The sequence below is a fragment of the Cyprinodon tularosa genome, unplaced genomic scaffold, assembly GCF_016077235.1.
Source record: "Cyprinodon tularosa strain WSP-4 unplaced genomic scaffold, ASM1607723v1 ctg615, whole genome shotgun sequence".
NCBI classification, from domain to species: Eukaryota; Metazoa; Chordata; class Actinopteri; order Cyprinodontiformes; family Cyprinodontidae; genus Cyprinodon; species Cyprinodon tularosa.
The window spans coordinates 376,413-399,083 of NW_024039358.1; the positions used below are offsets into that span (position 1 = coordinate 376,413).

A 22,671-nucleotide genomic window follows, 5' to 3' on the forward strand; every position below is an offset into this window, starting at 1 on the left:
TGTGAAATCACCAAACAAAATACAGCCAGGGAAACATATATATTACTACTCATGCTTTCTTACAGTTTTTGCTATAGAATAAACATAACATTAAAAAATTTTTCTCTTTGTGACTAAATATAATTTACTTACCTGAGAGAAAAAAAACATTTTTTGTTTGTTTTTATCCAGATGGTTGCCTCTTAGAGCCAATCAAATTAAAAGACTGATTTAATGTTCACCTTTAGCATGTTTTAAGATTAGAAGGGGAAATAAGGGCCAGATAAGAATCCAGTATGACAGCTGCTTTGTTGCCGCACATAAAATGTTTTAATTAACATACTTTGTTAATCTTTTCAAGCTGTTCTTATTTTTCCCTCGTTTATAGTTTTCTCCCCATGTATTAGGGTAATTTTCTCTTAGGCTACAAATATAGGCTGATACAGACAGAGAGTCAAACAACAAATCTGTATAAAAAACATTGCATAAATATAACAAAGAGTAAATTTTATATGTTGTTTCCCTTTTTATACAAAGGCCTGATTGAGATGGATCAAAGTAAACTAGTATCAGGGACACCTTATTTTTAGAGTGCAATCCCAGTGGCCTCCTCTAAGCCTAGCAACAGGGTGAGAGAGACAGACACAGCAAAAATTATGGAACAACACGGACAACTTCTCAACTTAGCGGTGAACTAGTTATCTAGTGCAGCGCAGTAGGCCACGACCTAGAACCTTAACACACAGTAAGAGATGAAAAAGTGATCACTGATTGGAAACTTGCCGTCTATTTGTCTGCATGGATTCATGACATAGATAAAACAACCAAATATGCAGTGGTATTCAATTACCTGGTTTATTTTAGCCTTATTTTTTATCTTCAGTTATCTGGTTCAGGTAATTTAAGGCAGTAAAGTGAAATTGATTTCTATCATCTTATACTGGTTGCTCCAATTAGCTTTATCTTTGACTACAGTAGAATACCAATCTCTCAGTTTATCCTATAATTAAACATCTGGAGCAAGTCTGGGGTTTTGATTTAATTTGTAGATTTGATTCCTTCTGTATAACTTTTATATCCAAATGTTTAAATCAGTTCATTATTCGCTCAGTATGATAGCTTTCTTTTTAGAGAAGTTTTTGTATAAAAAAAAACAAAACCATTTTCTTCACTTTTTCTGGAATAAATTCACCTTGATCCATCCAACTTTAATTCTCAGTTTCTCTCGGCCAGATATTTATTCTTTTTTAGTTTCTTCCTCTCTTCCTTTCATCCCTCCCATCTCCTTCTTCTCCTCTTCCTCCCTTCATACCTGCAGAGACGAACAGAATGCCAGCGCTGAGGATGATGTTGTGGCGTGACTTGTAGAATTCACTGGCGGCGATACAGAGCCCCCCCATGAATAGAAGGATAACACTCAGGATTGGGAAGATGCTGGAGGCTCGTACTGCACCTAGAAGGACACAGAGGCAAAAAGAGAGCTCTCACTGTGGGTGCCTGAGACACAGATACAGGTAATATTGTAAATAAAACAACCATATTACCGTATTTTCACGACCATAAGGCGCACCGTACTAAAAGGCGCACTCTCAGTTATGTGTCCCATTTCTGTATTTAACACACACATAAGGCGCACGGGACTATAGGGCGCTTTTTTTTATATACAGGTACATGTCCTCTACTACCTTTAAATACCTCTAAAAATACAGCGGGGGCAAAACTGAGTATGACTGTGCTTTATTCATGTATTTATTACAAAGTATTGATCAAACCTGGGTGCTGGCCGTGAGACAGACACATTGCAGATGACACAGCGCTGTGGTCACTCCTAAATTAACTTAAAATCCTGAAACCTGCCGACGGAATATGTTCGCTTTTATTACCGGTATCCTGGTGCCTGCAGTTTAAATTATTTAGATGAAAAACACCTGCCAGCAGCCGCGGTGAACCTGGAGGCTGCCCTGCCTAGAGGCTGCTGATGAAAGGATTTCTACTGTCGGTGCACCGCTGGTATGTGGGGGTCTGAGCGCCTCCGACAGAAATAGATAATCTGGATGAACTGACTGCAATTATTAAGTTTTCAGGTGGCCTTTCTCACTTAAAAACATATTAAAACTACTTTATTCCCACTGATCACAGCAAATATAGCTGCAAGATTTAGATTATTTAGATGAAAAAACACCTGCCAGCCGCCGCGGTGAAGAGGAGGAGACCCGCCCAGAGGCTGCTGTTGAATTAAGTTTTCAGGTAGAAAAATAGAGCGGGAGCAAAACTGAGTATGTTTGTGCTTTATTCATGTATTTATTACAAAGTATTAATCAAACCCATCAAAGTCCTCATCCTCTGTTTCTGAATTAAACAGCTGCGCTAAATCCGACATGCCAATTTCCCCTTCTTCGCTGTCAGTCACTTTCCGTGCCGGGCGGCTCCTCAGAAATAATGCCGGCTTTTGCGAAAGCTTGAACAACAGAGCCAGCAGACACGTTAGCCCAAGCATCTACAATCCATCCGCAAACGGTGGCATAACTTGCCCGGCGCTGCCTTCCACTTATCGTGAAACTGTGGTCTCAGTCTGTCATCCATCGCTCCCACGCCGCTCGCAGCCTTACTTTGAACGGCTGGTTCACACCGATGTCGAGCGGTTGAAGTTCCTTTGTCAGACCTCCCGGGATAACGGTGAGCACAGCGTCCATTTGATTCACCATGTTTTTCTCATCAGCTGTGAGATGGGCACGCATGGAGTCACAGATTAACTGGTGATGGTGATGCGTGGGAAAAAAAACACCTGTTCTCCTCACATACACCTGCCTCAGCCACGGTTTCATCATCTCCTCATCCATCCAGCCGTTTTCATTTGCGTTAATATAATATGTCATCAGAGCGCTGTGTCTGTCTCGCTGTCAGCTCCCAGATCAGCTTCTCTGATTGGTTGATGCGGCGCGTCCAGCAGCAAAACTTAAATTTTTCCATCTCGAGCAGCAGCAGCGCGTTGGCAGATGCTTAAACGCTCCTGCTGCTCAAAACAAGCTGCGGGACCTTTTGCTGCACCTATACACGCGTCAACCATTGACTTTGCATGTAAACTCGCTGCTTCTGCTGCACCTGCTGGGTCCGGTTCACACCGATGTCGAGCGGTTGAACAGCGAGCACAGGGTTAATTTGTTTCCCCATGTTTTTCACATCAGCTGTGAGATGGCCACGCATGGAGTCACATATTGACAGCGATGGTGATGAGTGGAAAAAAAACACCTGGTCTCCTTACATTCAGCCACTCTTTCATCATCTCCTCAATGAGGTGGTCTCAAAAGTCGCAGTTACAACACACATAAGGCGCACCGCACCAAAGGGCGCACCGCACATTTTGAGGAAAAAAAAAGACGTTTAAGTGCGCCTTATAGTCGTGAAAATGTGGTAGTAACAGTGACAAAGCTTATTATATAAATGATAGTATATTTTGACTGGATTACAACTAAATAAATAAAATAAAAAAAAATAATTAAATTAGAGCTTGAATAAAACCAATAAAGCTATCTGCAAAAAATTAGAGCATTTTTTGTTAAGTTGGCTGAAAGTAATATCTTTTTCAGTGTGGGGGTTGATTTTTCTTTAAGTTCCACAGAGATCTGGTCATGAACCAATTCATTCAAAATACAGAAAAGATCTAAAACATGAAGGAAACTATCTGTTAGGACTGACTTTAAATGCTTCTGAAGTTAGAGGATTTTTTTTCACTACAGTACTTTTTTGCATGTAGGCACTTTGGTCTTATTTAACTAGAGCTTCAGCCTAATCCCCTACCTTTACTTGAAACAAAAGTAACCATCACGCAATGTATGCAGTGCATATATGACGAAGAGACATTTAAGAGATTTTTAAAAGTTTAATATAATTTTATAATTCAAGGATTAGCTATCTTTAGATCTAAGATGGCGCCGCGGACGGCTGACTCAGTATATTGGTGCGCTCTCTTTTGATTTGTTTTACAATTGAATTCTGTTTTTTTCATAAACATTAGGGCAAAATCACCAGATGATTTCTTCCCAACTTTTCTTCTCCCTACAATCTTTTTCTGTTTCTGATTACCTGTCTCCTGTATTTCGTGGCCCAAATATTTTTTTTTTCAAAAATGTACCCAACAATCTTCCATCACACATTAGTTATATTTTTACTGAGGTTAGATTATACCCTATGGACTCTAGCATAGTTCAGTTTAGGAGGCAATTAGTAGCAATCAATTTAATTTAACAGTCTCAAAATTTCTGTGGCCAAAAACAAATTTGCAGAAGGTTTTTCATATTTATTCTGCTTCTTAACGATTTTGAAAAGACATAAATCCTTTTAATCTGACTTTATAATTATGTGTTGCTTTTTGTTTGTCCAACTCCCAATAAAACCCATCAAGGAATGTGACTGTAACTCAATAAATATTTTTAATTTATGAATAATTTTGTAGGCCACTATTTATATCTTAAGCATTTACACTGTTACTTAATAAAAATATAGCTGCGGCTCTACTGTAAGAAATTACCTGTATGAATAGAAGCTTGAATTATATTTTAAAGAATACGTGTAATAATGCTGAAAGTGTGAAAATAAAAGAAAAATGGAAAAATTACAGAACCAATAAATGAAAGAAGGGTATGTTAATGAAGATTATAAGTGCAGAGTAGGGAAGAGAAGACAAGAGGAAGAGCACAAAGACCGCAGGCCTTTACTTCTCTGTGAAGCTGCTTTGCCTGCAGCAGTCTTTGTCTCACTGTCTTTCCTGCTCTCTTTGCACTTGTGCTTTAATATGAAAGCAGGCAGTTTAAAAGGAAGAATTTTTAAATGTGTGGGCCTCCAGGCACACCCTGCCACCAAGCACATCATGGCACAGACACAGAAAGACGGAGAGGATTGAGCTGTGAGAGAGTGCGCCACATGGCAGAAGCATCAAGAGACACGATCAGTATGTTTTTAGTTTCCTTTTTAAGCCTTCTTGAGGTCGCTGTGGAGGCTGACACTCTGTCTTTCTGGTTGATGTTGTGTTTTACATAACACAAGCCTTTCCTAACCTTCTCTGCCTCTCACACAGCTATACATACAAACACAAACTTTTAATACCTGTCTATCAAATCTGTTAAACAGAACTTTGACTTGCTCTGTAGGTTTGACCCTAAAGGGATTTATATGTTTAAGTGGCTGTATGTTTGTAGCCTTATGCAGCATTCACTCTGTATTAAGACAGTCAAAACAGAAGTCATTTGGTGGCCTCCATGTAACAATTGGATAGATTTAAGCTTAGGCATGCATATGGTTGGTTTGGTTGAGATAGATTAAATCTGTTATAGTTTGGGTCAGTGCAGGTATAAACTCATCTATTTTCTCTAAATGCCAGACTAATAAGAGATAGGTGCTTTTTAAGTCCATAGAAATTAATGTTTATAAATATTCATTTAAATAAATTAGAAAAGCCTGTGTCACCTAACATAGAAGTTCACTGGAGGTGTACCTTCGCAATCATTTTAAGGAGGTATCTTTTACGCTCTGCCTCCTTGTATGAAACAATGGAGGCACTAAAAAAAACCGTGCATACCGTGATATCAAACGTGATATCAGGAGAAAAAATTTGTGGATCTCCACAAGTTTAGTTCATCATCGGGCAAACTATAAAGGGGTCATAGAATGATTATATAGGATATTTGGTGCTGGTCCTTAAGGTCTCTGAATAGGGTGTGTAACATTGGTTGGGCTGAAAATGGCATATTTGCTGTTCTATGAGCCCTAATGCAAGCCTGATTATAAGCCTCAGAATGACACGACAGTTCTTTTTTTCTTTTATGGTAGGCTCATGAATATTTAGATGAGCTGTGTGCTGATTGGTTTGTTTACAATGAGCAAACCAAACCTGCTGAGCAAATATGCATCATAGCAACAAGCTGGTGAAGGTTCTCAGTCATCCAGGTCATAGTTGTTCCAAAAAAATTAAAAGTCCAGTGGATTGTTTTTTTATTTTTTTTGGAATCATAGCAACAAGCACTCACTCACTGAAACATCAAATTGTTGATATGTTAGGGTGACCAGACGTCCCTTTTCCCCCGGACATGTCCTACTTTTCATATCTAAAAAAATGTCCGGGGGGAATTTCAAAATCTTCCGGGAGGCCACAGGGAGCCAGCAGGGGACAGAGCGACTGAACCCGATCCGGTGACGGTAGCCTGGACAACGGCGGCCCTGTACCATCACCCCCCAACCTGAAATTGGACCACCATCCTTCAGTGGATAACAACAATCCTGACTGAGTGGCAGCAGCAGGCGAGACTGAGAAGAGCCTTTTCCTGCATATTAGCCATCAGTACTGGCATCCTGCTATGGGGTCATCTTTCCCCTCAGCCCACCCTAAGCAGACCCATCTGCTAAACCCCTAAAGTTCACAAGCCAAACCACTACCACTGCTCTGATCTAGAATGGTGACTAGTCTGCATAGAAACAGGGGTGGTTTGGTGTGTCCACTGGTGTGGACGGTATTACTTATAACGTCCCTATGTGCTCAAGGGTTTGGTCACTCTGTGGGGGTACCCTTGTGGTGTCTACAGAATGAATGATGGTGCTGGCAGGACAAAAGAGGACTAGTTGAGAGGCTGGGGGGATTCATGAGAGTTTTGGGGTTTTCACCTTCTAATACTTTATATTTTCAACATCACACAACACAATGAGAACTATGCAGTATCCTCCTTTGCTATACTTAGCAATATCCTCCTCAACAGATTTAATACACTTGAGATCGTTAGGATTTTGTGGTTGTGCTCTGTAAGATTGTGCTGTCAGTGAGCAGTGGAGTTCCATACACCTCAGCTGTACAGCCCAAAATGTAATGGACATTCAACAGACAAATCTACCTTCATCACAATGTTTCACATTTTTAAAGACACCATATCTAGATTAGATTAGATTAGATGAAATGAGCTTTATTGATCTCACAGCGGAGAAATTCACTTGTCACATATTGGCATAGAAGTCAAAGAAGGTGCAAACAAGGAGGAAAAGGTGCATTAAGAATAAACAATAAACAATATACATATACAGTATATCCAGGTATATACAGTATATCAAGGTAAATAAGGATTAAGTTGCAAGTGTACCTGTATCGCACACAATGAAAAACAAAATAAAAATAAGAAATAAAGAAATAAGAGATAAAAAATAAAAAATATGTACAATCCGGATGGCTTATATACAGGTGGATTTACTTTTACTCTAGAGGGGCTACACAAGTCTGAAACAGGACAAGTAATAACTACAACAAACAATTACTTCTGAAGGGAGCATAATCAGGGCTGTTATGGATCTGGCACAAGGAAAAGGGCAGCAAAGAGTGAAAAAAGACATTATTGTAATTCAGACAGAAGGGACTGCTCTCTCAGAATGGAGATGTACAAGAGAGCTATAAACACGGCAACCACTAAGAGGCTATGAAGATCACAGCAAGAGCAATGAGTATGGCAAGGTCTGAAAAGTCCAATCAATGACAATAAAAAGGTCCTGACAATCAACAGCTATTCCTTGGCAGTGATTAGAAACCCTGCTGGGAAATTCATTTGGTCAAAGGAGAAAATTCAGTCCACTGATGTTAAAACATGAAAGCCACTCAATAATGGATTCCACCCAAATGCAGTATCCATAGACTACACACTAAGCGCAAAGAAGGGGGCAGAGGCCTAGTGAGCATCAGAGCCCCCATTAAGGATTAAACATCCAAGCGGCAAGAATACATCAAGAAGATGGCCCCAAGGAATGAAGTGCTTAGTGAATGTCTCAGACAATGGAAGATGACAGAGAAGCAACTGGAGTAACCATCATGGGAGAGAAAAAAACCCTACATGGGATGTATAGCTGAAGTGGCTGATATCACCAAATCCAACTGGAGTAACCATCATGGGAGAGAAAAAAACCCTACATGGGATGTATAGCTGAAGTGGCTGATATCACCAAATCCTACCAATGGCTAGAGACGGCCAGGCTAAAGGACCACACATAAGCACTGATCATGGTGGCACAGGAGTAGGCCTTGAGCACCAGAGCAATAGATTTCCAAATCTACCATACCAGTCAAAACCACTGGTGCAGGCTCTGTTAATAGCGCCCTGAAACAATCTAGAATGACTTAGCAGGATGTAAGATAATAGCAGAAAAGAAACAGCTGCAACACCACAATCAAGTGGCTTGAATAGAGTAGAAGTGACTCCTACAAATAATTGAAAATACTACCCGTACACGCACGTTGAGGAAGGGTTAGGGTTAAAGTGTATTTTTTGTACAAAACTAAAGGGATAAACACAAACCTACCGTCTTACGCATGTATTGACTATGGGCATGCTCACATGACAGAACACCAGTGTCTCTGTGTTATTATTATACTCTTGAGGAGTATCGTGGCCTCGTCCTTAAAAAGGAAGGAAGGTAAGAAGAAAAACATAGCTATTAACAACAACTGCTTGCAAAGTGATTACTGACTGCTGTAGTAAAGTCTTTGTTGATGTGTAGTGGGGGCCAGGGTTATGATGAAAAAGGTGAATACAATTTGAGTGTTAGACCTTAGGCACTTTTAACACTATTGGGTACGTATTCGTTTTGGCATTACACATCGAAGTGGTTCAAATCTGATATGTTTTTGGGGGGGTAAAAATACTGCAAAGTTGTTGCATTTGCTTGCTGTATGAACCAACCCTAAGATTCTAAGCAAAGAGAAATTCCAATGAACATTTGCCTCTAAACATTTATTCAGATTCCTTGTCCACTCTTTCTTTATGGGACTGCGAAGTGTAACTACTTGCCATTATGAAACTGGTTAGTAATATCTATTTTCACTTTTAAAAATTACAAGATTAATGATTCAGTAATGATTTAAAGTAGGTTTATTATAAAAAAAAAATCTAGTTTTAATTCATTCAAAGCCTGGTTCTGTTAAAGGTAGGGTATTTTTCCTCTCTGCTGTTGCTGCATGCATACTTGCCGCTGTAGAGTCAACAGCAAAATGCAAGGGAGTATCTGCTGTAGCCACATATCTGTCCGAGGGAGCGGGTCCTGCAGGGTTGGTGGCCTGCAGCAATTAGCTGAGTTTCCTGAAATAGAAAACTTTTAACCAATTGAAACTAAAAAATAAATAAAAATACAGCTTAATAATGATAATATATTTTTTTTATTCCTTAATCTAAGGGAGGCCATAAACAGTTAGAAGGCAATGTTTTCATTGTTTAATTTTCCCTCAGAGATATTTATGAGGGTAGTTAAGTTTGTAAAATACAAACACTTGAAAAAAGGCTGAAGAATACACCAATAGAGGTCATATAAAGAGCACACACTGAAAAAAATCCCTGCTTCTTCTGAATGCTTTTATCCTCTTGTTTTTCCACCTTTTTCTTAGATGCTTTTACTGCAATTGTGTAGGTTTGTTTGCTTGTGAATGTGTGTCTCTCGCTGACTTATGGTTTCATTAGTTGCAGCAAAGGGGAACCTTGTAATTGTTGCTGAATTATGGAGGCGGGGGTGGACCCTGCCATGGGAGCTCCCTAGGTTCACACAAACCCACAGTTTGATGTGCAGAAACCATCCTATTACTTTATCTCACACAGACACACACACAGGCACACATTCTAGCTCAACAAGCTACAAAGTGAACACATTCATCGATCAGCTTACCACCTACTCACTCACTCTCTAAAGTGGGGTGTTTCCTATACACACTGCATGTTGCTCATGCAGGAACAATCTGCTCGCTCTCCCACACACGCTTTCTTTCTCACACACACGCACAATTCGCCCACGAAGGGGAACCCAGCAGCAAAGAACATGTGGGATTGGGAACTCGGTATAAGAGCATTAAGGGAATAACTGTCTGTGCAAGTGTGTGTGCATCTGCATGTAAATGAGCATGCAAGGGTCAGAAACATACCGACTGCTGGAATCACGTAGCTTGTCTTGAGGAATGGAAGAAGAAATCAAAACCCCAACAAGTGTTTACAACAAAAATCAGATGAGTATTGCCGGGTGCCTGGTCAAATATGTGCAGATGTATGTGTTTTGTAATGAATATAGTAGAAAAACGATGGAGTTCACACAGCCTGCCAGTCTTATCATGCCATATTACTCATATAAATCGTGATATGCCCCCAATGTCAGGACTTGCAAGCCAAAAATAGCGGCAAAGGCAGCAGTGAGTCAGATTACGTCATCGGATGGGGGGGTGACGTGTTCCCTAGTACTCCTATCCGAAACATTAGCATTTTCAATAGGCTTTTGGCTTTCTAATTTTAGCATCAGAAAAAGTGCTTCCAGTTCAGGGAATTTGGAGCAAATCGGGATTCTTCAGGTTTCTTGTTTCTGTCTTTGTCAGGATTACGTTTTGGACCTGAGAACTGCATCGATGTTTCAGATTACTTTTGTTTTTCAAAGATTTGTTTGTTGCAAAGGATTTGTATTACAAAAAGTTTCACCTGTAGCTCTCCCTTGTGTTTCAATAACAAAATAATTTTTTTATGTAATGTCCATGCTTTTCATTTATGCAGTTCATCTTTCTTTCTTCTGCTTCTTTTTTCAAGTTAATAATAATAATAATAATAATACATTTTATTTAACAGCGCCTTTCTTGACACTCAAGGTCATGTTATGTCTCTTTTTTATAAATGCTGTGCTCAGCTGTCTGATTATTAAAAATCTAGTACTTCATGATGCATACCATGTTGCATATGTTCATTTAGCTGTTTCTTTTATACAAAGAAGCTTGTAAGTGTTGATCCCCTGAGGGGAAACGTTTAAATTTTATGCCAAAGGACCCTTTTACATCCACACCGTGTTTATGGTAAAACAGCAACGCTTTTTTTAACCAATTAGGTGAATGTGGCTCTAGTGTAAAGTGGTCTGAGCAGTCAGAATCACTGGAAAATCAGCATATAAATTTGGCCTCCAGGTTCTCGCCTGCGTATTTCAGTGTAGGAGGGCATTCCACTTAAAAAAGGTGCTGTTAAGCTGATAACTGAACAGATACACTAATATTTCATAAGCCTAACAGCCTTTTGGTTTACATCTGGGCTTCTTCCCCAGCACTTTTAAGCACAGATAGTTAGGCTGAAACTTTTAAAAGTACAATGGAATTATGCATTTCCCTGATTTTTTTATGAGTGCAACGTTTCTAAACACATTTACTTCCTTGTTTGAACAGATGCAAGAAGACAGGTGAACATGCTACAACGTCGACAGCAGAGAGCTATCTAGCTAGTTTGAGAATGTTGGGCCTGTATACCTATACACACACATACATGGGAACATAATAAAACCTGAACTAAAAGAATTTAATTTATACTTATATATCAGCTAAATGGCAGTGCAAGATGCTCCAGTAAAACAATGCTCCGACATTGTATTTCACGATCTTTCTGACACTGTGACATGCAGCAACCTCTGCAAAAAAAAAAAAAATCTGCAGTTCTCATGCCATGTAGATCACACAAGTACATGTGTCTCAAATATTGCAGAAATTACCCCGAAAGACATTACTTTATCTAATGCGACTATATCAAATCTTTTATTTTACAAAGATCAATATGATAGAATTTGGGGGAGTGGCGGCCTAGTGGTTAGGGCATAAAGCTTGGAATCCTGAGGTTCTGAGTTTGAGCGTCACTCCCACAGACTGCCACTCTGGGTCTCTGAGCAAGACCCCACCCTTAACCCCCGATTGCTCCCAGGTGCCACACAATGGCAGCCCACTGCTCGTCAAGGGGATGGGTTAAATTCAGAGGTAAATTTCTCCAATGTGAGATCAATTAAGTTCAACTATTATTATTATTATTATTAAAAGAGCCAAACAACAAAGCACACCCCGGCTCCCATCCATGTTACTCTCCATTTTCTACTGTCTTGATTTCTGTTGCACTGATGACATCCTCACCAAGTGTGATGATGGCACCAGACACAAGGCTGTGGGGGAAAGAGGCCACGTTTACTAATGGGGGTTAGATCCAGCTTTTTTTGCCAATGGGAAGGAAGCCTAATGCCAATTATTAGCTGGTCAGCGTTAATTTGCTAATTACAGTGGGAAATAGGCTCTAGTGTATAGGAGTTTTCTCACTGGAAAAAAATACTTTTATATAAGTCTACCTCTCACTGAACTGTTTTATAACTGCTCATATAAGGTAAGTTGAGCCTTTCCTTGTTTTATAGCTACACGCTAGCAACTGATCACTCTAAAGTCACAACAGTAATGTTACCAGAGATTAGTAGATATGGCACTAACAAGTCCAATAACAACATAGCCAGGTCTACATTAGTTTTCATCCATGTTTTTTTTTGAGGATTATAAATTCCTTGCTCCAATTATTTTTTTCATCCAACAAAATAAATTCCATGATCACCTGACGGTGGTGCAGCGAGGGGTGTGGTTACTGAAGCTAATGACTGCCGTAAAGCTGTTTGTCATATTGCCAGACTTAGAACAGACCCACAGGGCAGAAGGTTGAAGGCACAGAAAGTTGCAAGGAAAACTTTTTCAAACAAGAGCAAGGGAAATGAGAACACTTTATACCATCTAAGAAACACTTCACCCAGATTTACTAAGGTAAAAATGTCACTTAGTATTGCTTTAACAGCAAATGGGGAGATGTATTTAAAAGACAAGCAGAGTTTATAGTGTGATCCAATAAACAGGTTAACAGATCCCTTCAAATGGAGCAATAAAACTGATCACCACAGCTTAACATTTCAGTTAGATGCTTTTAAAGCCCCTTCTACACCTCTGGTCATCAGAACTGATGATTTGAAGCTTGACTTGCTTCGCTGGCTACCTCCCACTTCACACATACTCATCAGCTTGGCTCTGAGGCTACCGTTCGTGCCGTCTCAAAGGAACAGCGGTGGGTTGTATTCAACCCCCTATTCAGCTTCAGTTATTTCACATGTTGCTCTGTTACAGAAACATGACTGATGCAGGGCTTGATATAGTCGAGTGAAGGAAAACACTGGAAGTAATGATAAGGATGTGTCCATAAATGATTCTTGAAAATCTTTCCCCACCACTAATATCTGATGGATATGTTACTATAAACCCACTGGCTCACCTTTTTTCTTGAATTGCCGCCTAACATTGCAAATGATGTAGCTTTACAAAGCTTGATTTAAAAGCAAAATACCCAAAGAGGCTGAAACAGCATAAGGTCAAACATGCTGAAGCGAATGATGAGAGGCTGACTGTTGGTCTATGGCTGTGGTTCATAATACAACTGCAGCAGGATGAGGGCTGACTGCTCTCTGTTACATAACCACACATGCAAATTCTCCCAGAGAGAGGAGGATTGGAGCAGGGGGATGGGTCTGAGTGGGGTAGACCGAAGAGACCCCAGGGGGAAAGCAAGAGACCAGGAATAAAAGCAAATGAGATGAAGAATTCAAAGTGAATGACAGCTTCCAGCCTCCATATGGATCCATTTCAGTATCAGAGACACATTTTCTACCTGGTTGCATCATTTGTGATATATGATCTTTCATTTTTGTGAATAAATGTCACACCCCTTAAGCAACTAGGATTTTTTTAAACCAAGTTTTAAGACTTGCCGCATTGTCTTTAAAGCAGGGAAAGCAGATTTAGTTGAATAAACATTACTGAAGACATTGTATAGCATTGAAAGCAAAAATGTTGTACAAGTAAAATCTATAAAGTATATAATTTTTATTAAGCCCTCTTTTCTTGCAGGCTTTAGAATGAAATCAAACCAACCAACCAACACCTTTTAGTAGTCCCTGTAAATAAAAACCACACACTTGTGTTCAGTCGAATCTACTACTGTTTTTTATTTTTCTTAGAGCCTTCTAGTGAGCAAAGCAACATTATGAACTTCAGAAAACTGATCAGACAGGGCAGATATAAAGCTTTTCAGAGGGGAAAAAGGAGGGCCATGTAATGGGACATTAATCTTAGATTGGGACAGCTAATATCACACCATCGTTTCACTGTTCCCAAAAGGAAAGACTTTGATATAACTGAAATCTTCAAAGACATAATCATACACCTTAACTACGGTACATGGAAAGCATTAAGCACCAATGAAGCCAAAAGGCAGTTGCTCAAGTTAGATTGATTCAATCTATAGAAGCCCAACCATAGAAGATAGCATTAAGAGGTGTTATTGAAATATTGCAACAAGAAATGTAAGACACAGCTATTATTTAGGAGCAGATGGTCCTCTGAGATGAAACAAAAACATAATCCACATGGAAAAATACTACTGTATGTCAGGGATAAACAGCAATGTACGTCTCCCCAAAGAGAACCAAGTCCCCTAATCAGAAATAACAATAAACTAGAACATGTGCATAGATTCAAGAACTTAACAGCACAGAGACTGTACAGTAATTAATATATATACTTTAGAAGAAATAACATAAAAGATAAAAGGAACAGTATTCACATGTATAGGTATATACAACCACTTTTTATATAAAGTAAAACAACAAACATTAAGACGTTAAGCCGTCTCCTCAGGCTGTGAGGTGTTAATCAGAATGATGTCCTCCAAGACATATAAAACAGCTGAAGTCTCTTATTTAACAGGTTATTGCATAGGGGTATTAAATAGGTATTTATATAAATAGGTATTTATATCTAGTTATTGTCATGACGGTGCATGATGGGGATTCTTAACCAGGATAATTGGTCCAGGATAATTGCAAGAAGGAAATTTATTAGATAATGACAATGATAGATAATGATAATGTTTACTTTTCTTAAAATTGTTGTACGATTCATAAGGGCCACACAATGTATTCAATGCATCATTTGATTTTCAGTTTTGCTCCAAATGATCACACCTAGAAAATAACATTAATTGTTTTGTTTTGGCATGTGCTGTTTTGCAAGTATGCTATTATTTTCCCCCTTACCCCTGCATGCTCTTTCCCTTTCAGGGGCTTGCACATAATTTTGCAGCTGTGCCTCCAAAACTGATGCAAAGTGGTGGACAGGGAGAGGACAGTGGTAAAACCATTACACTGGTGGTTATGAATTGTCTCATTATCTGTAAAAACCAGCCAGTAGTCGAACTACCATCTACCAAAACAGCCCAGGCACAACATGGAAAGAAAAAAAAAAAACATGTTGATGAGACATAAACAGAGGCAGTGGCTGCTGCATTCATTCTGTCTTTTATTATGACAGAAATAGCTGAAGTCATTTTATCTGTGTGTTAGCATTATAAAATCTATGACATATAGAGATCAAAAAGATATTATGTACAATCAGCATTAACAGAGTGGCTGTATATAGCTGAATTTTAAACTTGAACTGAGCTTTGAGCAACTAATACAGAAAGTAAAGAGAATGAAGGAACAAGTATTCTTTCGTTTTTGCAATATGTTGAATGACTGGAATTGATTTTGATGCTTTAGAGTGGACCGCACACAAAACAATGCTTAAATCTATTAGATAATGTGCAGCAGGCAAGAAGATTTGATGGATTGTCAGGGAGGCCATCTATCCTCAAAAATGTGTGTTCATCACCAAAAATTAACCCTTGAGACAACAGTAGAAACACAAAAATCTAGTCAGCAATTATAAGACAGGTTTGATTGCTGCAATGGCAAAACATATGTTTTCACTAGTTATTGAGAAAGTATGAATACTTTCTGACCAGATATTTAAAGAAAATTTCAATGCCAAATAAATACAGGTCAATGTTTTGTGAAGTGATACACCTTTTACATTGTTTTATAATCATGTGAGAATAACGCTTATCTTTGTCTCATTGGTCTAAAGAGACATGCTAAAGACTTTTGCATAATTTAATAAGGTTGTTAGAAAATTAATAATTAAAAAAAAGGTTAAAAAAACAATCCACTGGACTTTGTTTCCAAGTTTGAAGACATTTCACTTCCCAATGCCCCATACCCGTCTAAAAAAATTACAGGCTAACAAAAGAGGCCAAATGACCCCCATTCCAAAGGGGTGGACCCGGTCGTCCGATTCAATTAGCATGTTTTTAAAAAGAAAGCAAGGTTTTGATGGTTTAATGTATAAAACCTCGAACTTAATGATATTCCTGACATTTTGAATTGAAAAAGCTTCCTGTATGGGAAGCGAAACATCATCACACTTGGAAACAAAGTCCAGTGAATTGTTTTTTAACCTTTTTTTCTGGAATGACTACGACCTGGATGACTGAGAATCTTCACCAACAAAATGAATAATAATCATGGCTTTTGATTTTAAAGGAAAACATATAGTTTTTCCTCTTTATTTATTTTTTATGTGCTTGAATAAGGATACCTATGCCTTGTTTGAAAGCTATTTGACAATCGGCAGCAAGCCCCAAATCATAGCCCCCATTGTTAAGGGTATATGCAACGTTTTAGAGCAATATGGTTTTTACTAAATCGGAAAGATGGTTCAGTTTTATAGTTATATGATTACTTCCGATTTGATTAAATCATCAGGAGAAAAAGCATTTTTTTAAGATAATTACTAATGTTGTAGACATGATAGGATTTCAGTAGGACACTGCTGCACCCTAAATGCACCAGGAAGCATTATAACAGATTCTTCCCCCCAGCAGCTGCAAGACTTTATAACCATCACTGTTCCCAACAACCTCAATAAGTTGTTACATTCATGCTGATTTTGCACAGTTTCTATCTTAGTCAGTTAAATAACATGCTGCTTTCATTTTGCACATCTCTGATGTTGATGCTATTTTCAAATATCCATTTCTGTAAAAATGTCCATAGCTGTATATTGGTTATTTATTCTCTTGATGCAAAGTATTTATATTGTTAAAACACTTTTCAGTACAGTATTTCATGTGTTTATTTTTAATTCTTCCCTATTATGTTATTCATATACACTTTTCTAAGGTCCACATTTGTGTGACCATTTTTTCTAAATTCTTTTTCCTGCTGTAAACACCAGAATTTCCCTATTGTGGGACAATAAAGGCATTCTATTCTGTTTATTACTGAATCTGATCAAAGAGGTCTCACAGCGGTAATTAACAAAAGAAATAAAAATAAAAGACCCTGCCAGTCTTTTACGGTTTTAAAGTCTGTTTAGTTCACATTACCCATATCTACTGTAGTCTCTTTACTTTGACACAGATGTATCATTTCAAGACTCATAGTTTGAGAATAATTGGTAATGAAATTATAAAAATGATAAAGTGAAAGCAGTTGTTCCTCCATTGTTTACAAGACGCATGACTCAAATCAGAATCAGAAAATGCTTCAGTTTTATTTTGGTGATAGAGTGCTAAAACCTACAGCTAATAAAAAAAAAATAAACAACTGGATTAAAACATTTGGGGAAAAAACAGATTGCAAAAAGAGCACCATATACAACTCTCCGCTAACATTTTAACAAACTTTTTAGCTGATTAAAATACTTGCTGAGAATCTATAACCTCTTAGTAACTCTTATGTTTACTAGCAGAACATTTTAGCCTCCTGAAAACATTCTTTTTTAACTGACTCAGCATTTCTATAGTTGCTCGGAATGAAAAACAGTTAGAATTTACAACCAACTAGATAAACATTTTAACCTTATTAAGTATTTTGCCTAAAGTAAACCCCACCCCACCACCACCATCCAGAAACACCATAAGGAAGGAATAATCAACTTATGAAAAAATAAATGTAGATTATTATTCTAAGTTAGTCATGTTGACCTGATCTCTGTCTAATGAAAAAGGAGTCTTAAAAAGTTTGATAAACTTTCTTAGAAAACTGTTTATGACGACAAGGACTCCAACTAAATTTATGCCCTGCTCCACCATCTCATCCAGTCCAACCTCACAGTCTCCACCCTCCAGCTTTCAGACTGACTTGAAGGCCTCACTAGAGATGGACAGACAGATGGGTGGAAAAGAGAGAGGAGGTTGAGAGAGACATAAGGAAGGAAGGAGGAGAGGGATACATATGACCCACTTTGCAGAGCCTAGAGTATTTTTAGAAGTAAGTGTCCTAATTGGTGAGCCACTGGGAGAGCAACAGCACTGGACTGGTGCCCTACTCCTTGTCCTTCACCTCTGCAACCTTTTTATTTTAGCGTTCTTTGCTTTCTTCCATTACCCCCTTCCTCCTGTATTCGATCTGAAAACCTCATCACTCTTTGTCGTGCCATTTCCGCCTCCTACACTTCACTGATCAGTGACCTTCATCTTTCCTCTTCCATTCAACCCTCCTCCTTCCTTGCCCTCATTTTACCTCGCCCTCTCTCTAGTTTTACCTCTTCATCAGTTATTGTAAGAAAGGAAGTCTCTCACCACTTTGTCACGTTAGAGTCTCAAACAGCTATGTATTTAGATGTAAAATGTGTTAAAAAAAAACAACACATCATACAAATTGATAAATTGATTAATAAGTTGGACAGTGGAAAGGAATAGATATGCAGTGTTTTGAAAATGTTTTTTAAATGCAAAGTGTGCCACATCTAGCACCGCCTTGAAGTTAACTTGTGCTAAAATTGTCGGTGCAAGTTCTTTTGTGGTATCAGTAAAAAATTTTCACATCTAGAAACTGAAAGTTGCATTCATTACAAAATAGGTTAATCAGATTAAAAATAGAAAAAAACACATCATACCACTGCAAAGCAATTAAAATGTGGCAGTTCACCTAAACTTACAGAGACCCACAGAGTTAATCTGAGAAGCAAATCTGGCCTCAAACTTCACTTTTTTTTATTAATCATACAGAACGATGGGTGTAGAACAATCATATCACTGCCCTAAGCTAATCATCCTCACTGTTAGTCATAGTGATGGCAGCATTATGCTGTGGGGATTTTTTTATTCCTCAGGGTCAAGGGTGATTGTCAAGATTGATGGAAAAGGAAAGTTAAATATAGTCTAACTATATTCTGATTAAATATGAGAATAAGGTCTGCCTTGAGCATTCAGACTCTGACCCTTATGCAATTAAATCGTTTTGCATTAAATCATGTTTATATGAGCAATCTAGTAAATGTTAAGATCTTTATCTAATTGCGAATTTATGGCAAGATTTTAAATTGAATCATAACAGATGCTCTCCATCAAGATTATGAGTTGAAAAGAGCTCTGTGAGATGGTCAGACCTTGTGACATACAGTAGTAGTCCCACCTAACCTGTTCCTTTGTGTTTATGATATTTGTTGACTAATACTCTCTAATGAACCTCTCCCTACTTGACAGAACATTTGCACTTTCTCTGAGATAATTTACAGCTGATTTATTTATGCATATCTGAAAAAAGGGCAAAAAAATAATTGTGTGTCCCTTTCAGCATTTTATTTGCCTGAAGAAATATGTTAATATGCTGCATAAAATAAAACAAGACTTTTTGAGAAACTATAGGAAAAAAACAAACCTTAATCATCTTAGACCAAGAAACATGTGGGTAGTGACAATGTCTAAAGAATAAAAATACCAACAAAACACTAATATAAAGAAAAGAGAGAACTCACGAAGAAAGTATTCTGAAGCATCTGCCTCATAGTCAGCGTCCTCAGGGAAGTGGTCTATCTGTTTACACATGCCCTTAAAAGAACCTGCATGTAGAAAAAGGGAGAATAAAAAAAAGTTAGAAATAGACAGTGCATTAAACATCTTAAAAGGTTTTTTTAAAAATCAGAAAATCAGAAAATATGTAAGACATTTAGTGAGTGTATATGTGTGACTGATCAACATATTGTTCACTAATTTTCTGTCATGGAGAAAGGCATTTTTTTAAAGAAGAGAATAAAGCTAGAGAAGATTGCAGAGATCTTAAAAAAAGGAATGAAAAGGACAAAGGCTTTCTATGCTCTGAAAAATATCCATAGGTTCTGCTTAATGAAGGTTTTTCCTTGGTTGAGGGGTGGTTGAGTTCAGGGCAGGAGGAGAGAATTAGCCAAGCGAATGGAAGGACAGAGAGCAGCTCGTTAAGGCAGAGCATATGGGGGGGCTTGGTTCAGCTCCAGTGCTAATTGTATGCCCTCCCTCCCAAACCACTGCAATTAAATGGGCCCTTGTTAATTGCCAATTAGGAAGAAAGACCAGCACTTGGCTTTCGGATGGGCAGCAGTTAACATAAACACAAACACCCACACTTAAATTTGCCTCACGCAGGCAGCCATATGCACACATGCAAGGATTTACACTGCAGCATCGGGCCTGCTGCTGACGAAATTTAAATGGAAATTTTAAAATACATGGAGATTTTAACGTGACCGTGCAAAAAAGTGTAATATGTTAGTAAGACTATATTAAATCGATTATGTCTCGTCGTTTCCTCCACATCACACCAAAAAAAAAATTATTCTCATTATGTGGAACTTGGCTTTATTGAACAGGTTTAAAGAAATAAATCTGCAGTCAGAATTTTTTTTTTTTCATTTTTTCCACATTAAAAAATACATTTATTTCTATTTTCACTCTGCATTCTTTTCCACCAACGACAGTAACAAATGGTAAGCAAGCAATTTAGGTATGTTTTATGACGGAGGTCTTCAACATGGGGTCCGAGGTACTGCATGAGGGTCACAAAAGTTTTGGTTGATTCTTTTTATTTATATTCCCCCCTGCAATTTTTTCCACTAATTGAAATGTCTTTAAATACACATTAACATGAATTCAACTTTCTGTAGTAAACAGATAAATGGGGGCAGAAGATTATTCAGCGACACACAGGAGCTCTTTCAAGATGGGCAACATTTCATTCACAACACCTGTCCCATCAACCAGGAATACTTTATTAATCCCAGGGAGAGATTACTTTCATTACATGACTCCATCTGTAATAGAGTGACTATAGGATCAGTTTGATATAACACAATTTCATACAATATTTATAATTAGGTGGTCCCTGCTCCATCTCGCCATTAGTTTGGGGGTCCTTGGCCTGGAAAATGTTGAAGACCCCTGGTTTAGGAAATAGAAGTAGTCAATGAAATGATCTTATATGGAAAATATGAAAGTATCAATCTAATGTCTGGTTGACATAATGTGAGAAGCTGGACTGATAATGTGTAGCACTCTGATTTTAACCAGGCCAGTCATCCTGGGAAGGATAGTAGATACATCTTTCAAAGGCGGGACCCAGGAGTCAGTGGAAGCTACTAAGAACCAATCAGATTTATACAGATGTGATGAAAAAAAACATATTATTCTGCTCCGTAATGGGCCAGAGGGAGGCAGCAGGACTATCATGGAGAGTCTTGCACCAGACAGCCTTATGCCCGGGGTAAGACAGTCTGGCTGGCCACACTAGTTCTATACATTATTAGTCTGGTAAGCTCACATCAAATCTGTTTAGGGAAAGGAGGGTCATTACGTAGAAACTCACAAGCCTATTGGGCGAAGGAACACCAAGTGCCTGCCAAAGTTTGGTTTAGCCAATGATAGAAACAAATGAAATAGAAGCAGAGGCAATGAGAAACCAAAATTTCTGCTTTTACACTCTTGCTGTTCCTCTTTCAAAGATAATATAGTAGATTCTGACGAAACAGATGTGATAGATCCAGCTATATGTTCATCTTAGACGTCAGGGGGATATGTTTTCTAGTGTTCTACTGAGATATCACCTCTCACTAACAGGCACAGTACAACTCTAGAGTACTGTTACAAAATCAAAAGTTTTAGCTATTAAACTCTGGTTAAGTTTGACATGACATGTACATAATAAGCACCTTAATAAGTACCAAATGACCACCCTACACAAGAAATCTTTCTTTAAAAAAGGATTTCCTCTCGTGAAAGTATTGCACTGTACAAATCTTAAGGGCATGTATTAGAAAGAAAAAGAAACTTTTTTAAACTTTTAACTTTACAACTGTTCAAGTAGGTTTACTCAGACTGAAATACATCAAAAGTTTTGCTATGTAACAGAAGTAATGGTAAATTTACAATGCTACTATTTCTTAATAAAACAGATTAATCATGGCATTGTGTGATACTTTATAAAAGTTAGCTGAGTTTTGGAAAACATGTTAATACGTGACATGTTCTGTTAATAAAATATATTGTTGTTCCATAAAGTTTTAGCATATTAACAAAGAATGCGGCAGTGATCTCAATGTGAATGGCATCCTGTTTCAATTAGTACACACAATGACTATAATTTAGTCAGCATTTAATATGTCTTTGTCTGTCAGCATCATAAAACTTTCCCTATAGCAGTTGCTAGGTGATATACAAAGTAGAAGATAAAACTAAGACACTGTTCCATGGCTCTCATCACTCCCACAACTTTAATTACAATACAATTTGTGTCTGTGTTTGTGTTTAATTTATTGCTATGAGCACTGGTGCTTTCAGGTGATTATCTCACGATTTGACAAATGGATCACTGTGTAGGAACTCCATCACGCTCCAGCATTTCTTCTCCCACTGACACAACTCTCTCTCTGTCTCTTTTTTCCTCCGTCTATCCCTTTCACTAGATCACTCACTTGCTCCAACACATGCCCACCCACGCTGCACCACAAGCACATGTAATCTGGAATTGCTTCTTCCCTATTTTCTCTTCTTTCTCTCTCCCTGTCCCCCCTCTCTGAGTCTTTCACCTGCCCTCCTATCAGTTTTTCACATGCAGAAATGTTGGTGCCTGTACCCTGAAGACCAGATTCCCATTAGACCAAGGCTGCCAGCTACGAGCCTTTCCTACATTCTTTGCGCTTCTTTCTCTTTACGCTTTCTGCTGTTAAAATTAAAAGCTCACTTT

General features: G+C 38.2%; 1 protein-coding gene across 1 annotated transcript in view; it reads right to left on the minus strand.

Annotated features, from left to right (window-relative positions):
• The window catches only part of LOC119798252 (voltage-dependent calcium channel gamma-2 subunit-like), a 97,802-nt gene that overhangs the window by 4,668 nt on the left and 70,463 nt on the right, over positions 1 to 22,671 (minus strand). The window contains exons 2-3 of the mRNA XM_038307620.1: positions 19,436 to 19,519; positions 1,292 to 1,432 (exon numbers count right to left, since the gene is read on the minus strand). Of these exons, the coding sequence (XP_038163548.1) occupies positions 1,292 to 1,432; positions 19,436 to 19,519 (225 nt within the window). The remainder of the gene's footprint in view (positions 1 to 1,291; positions 1,433 to 19,435; positions 19,520 to 22,671) is intronic.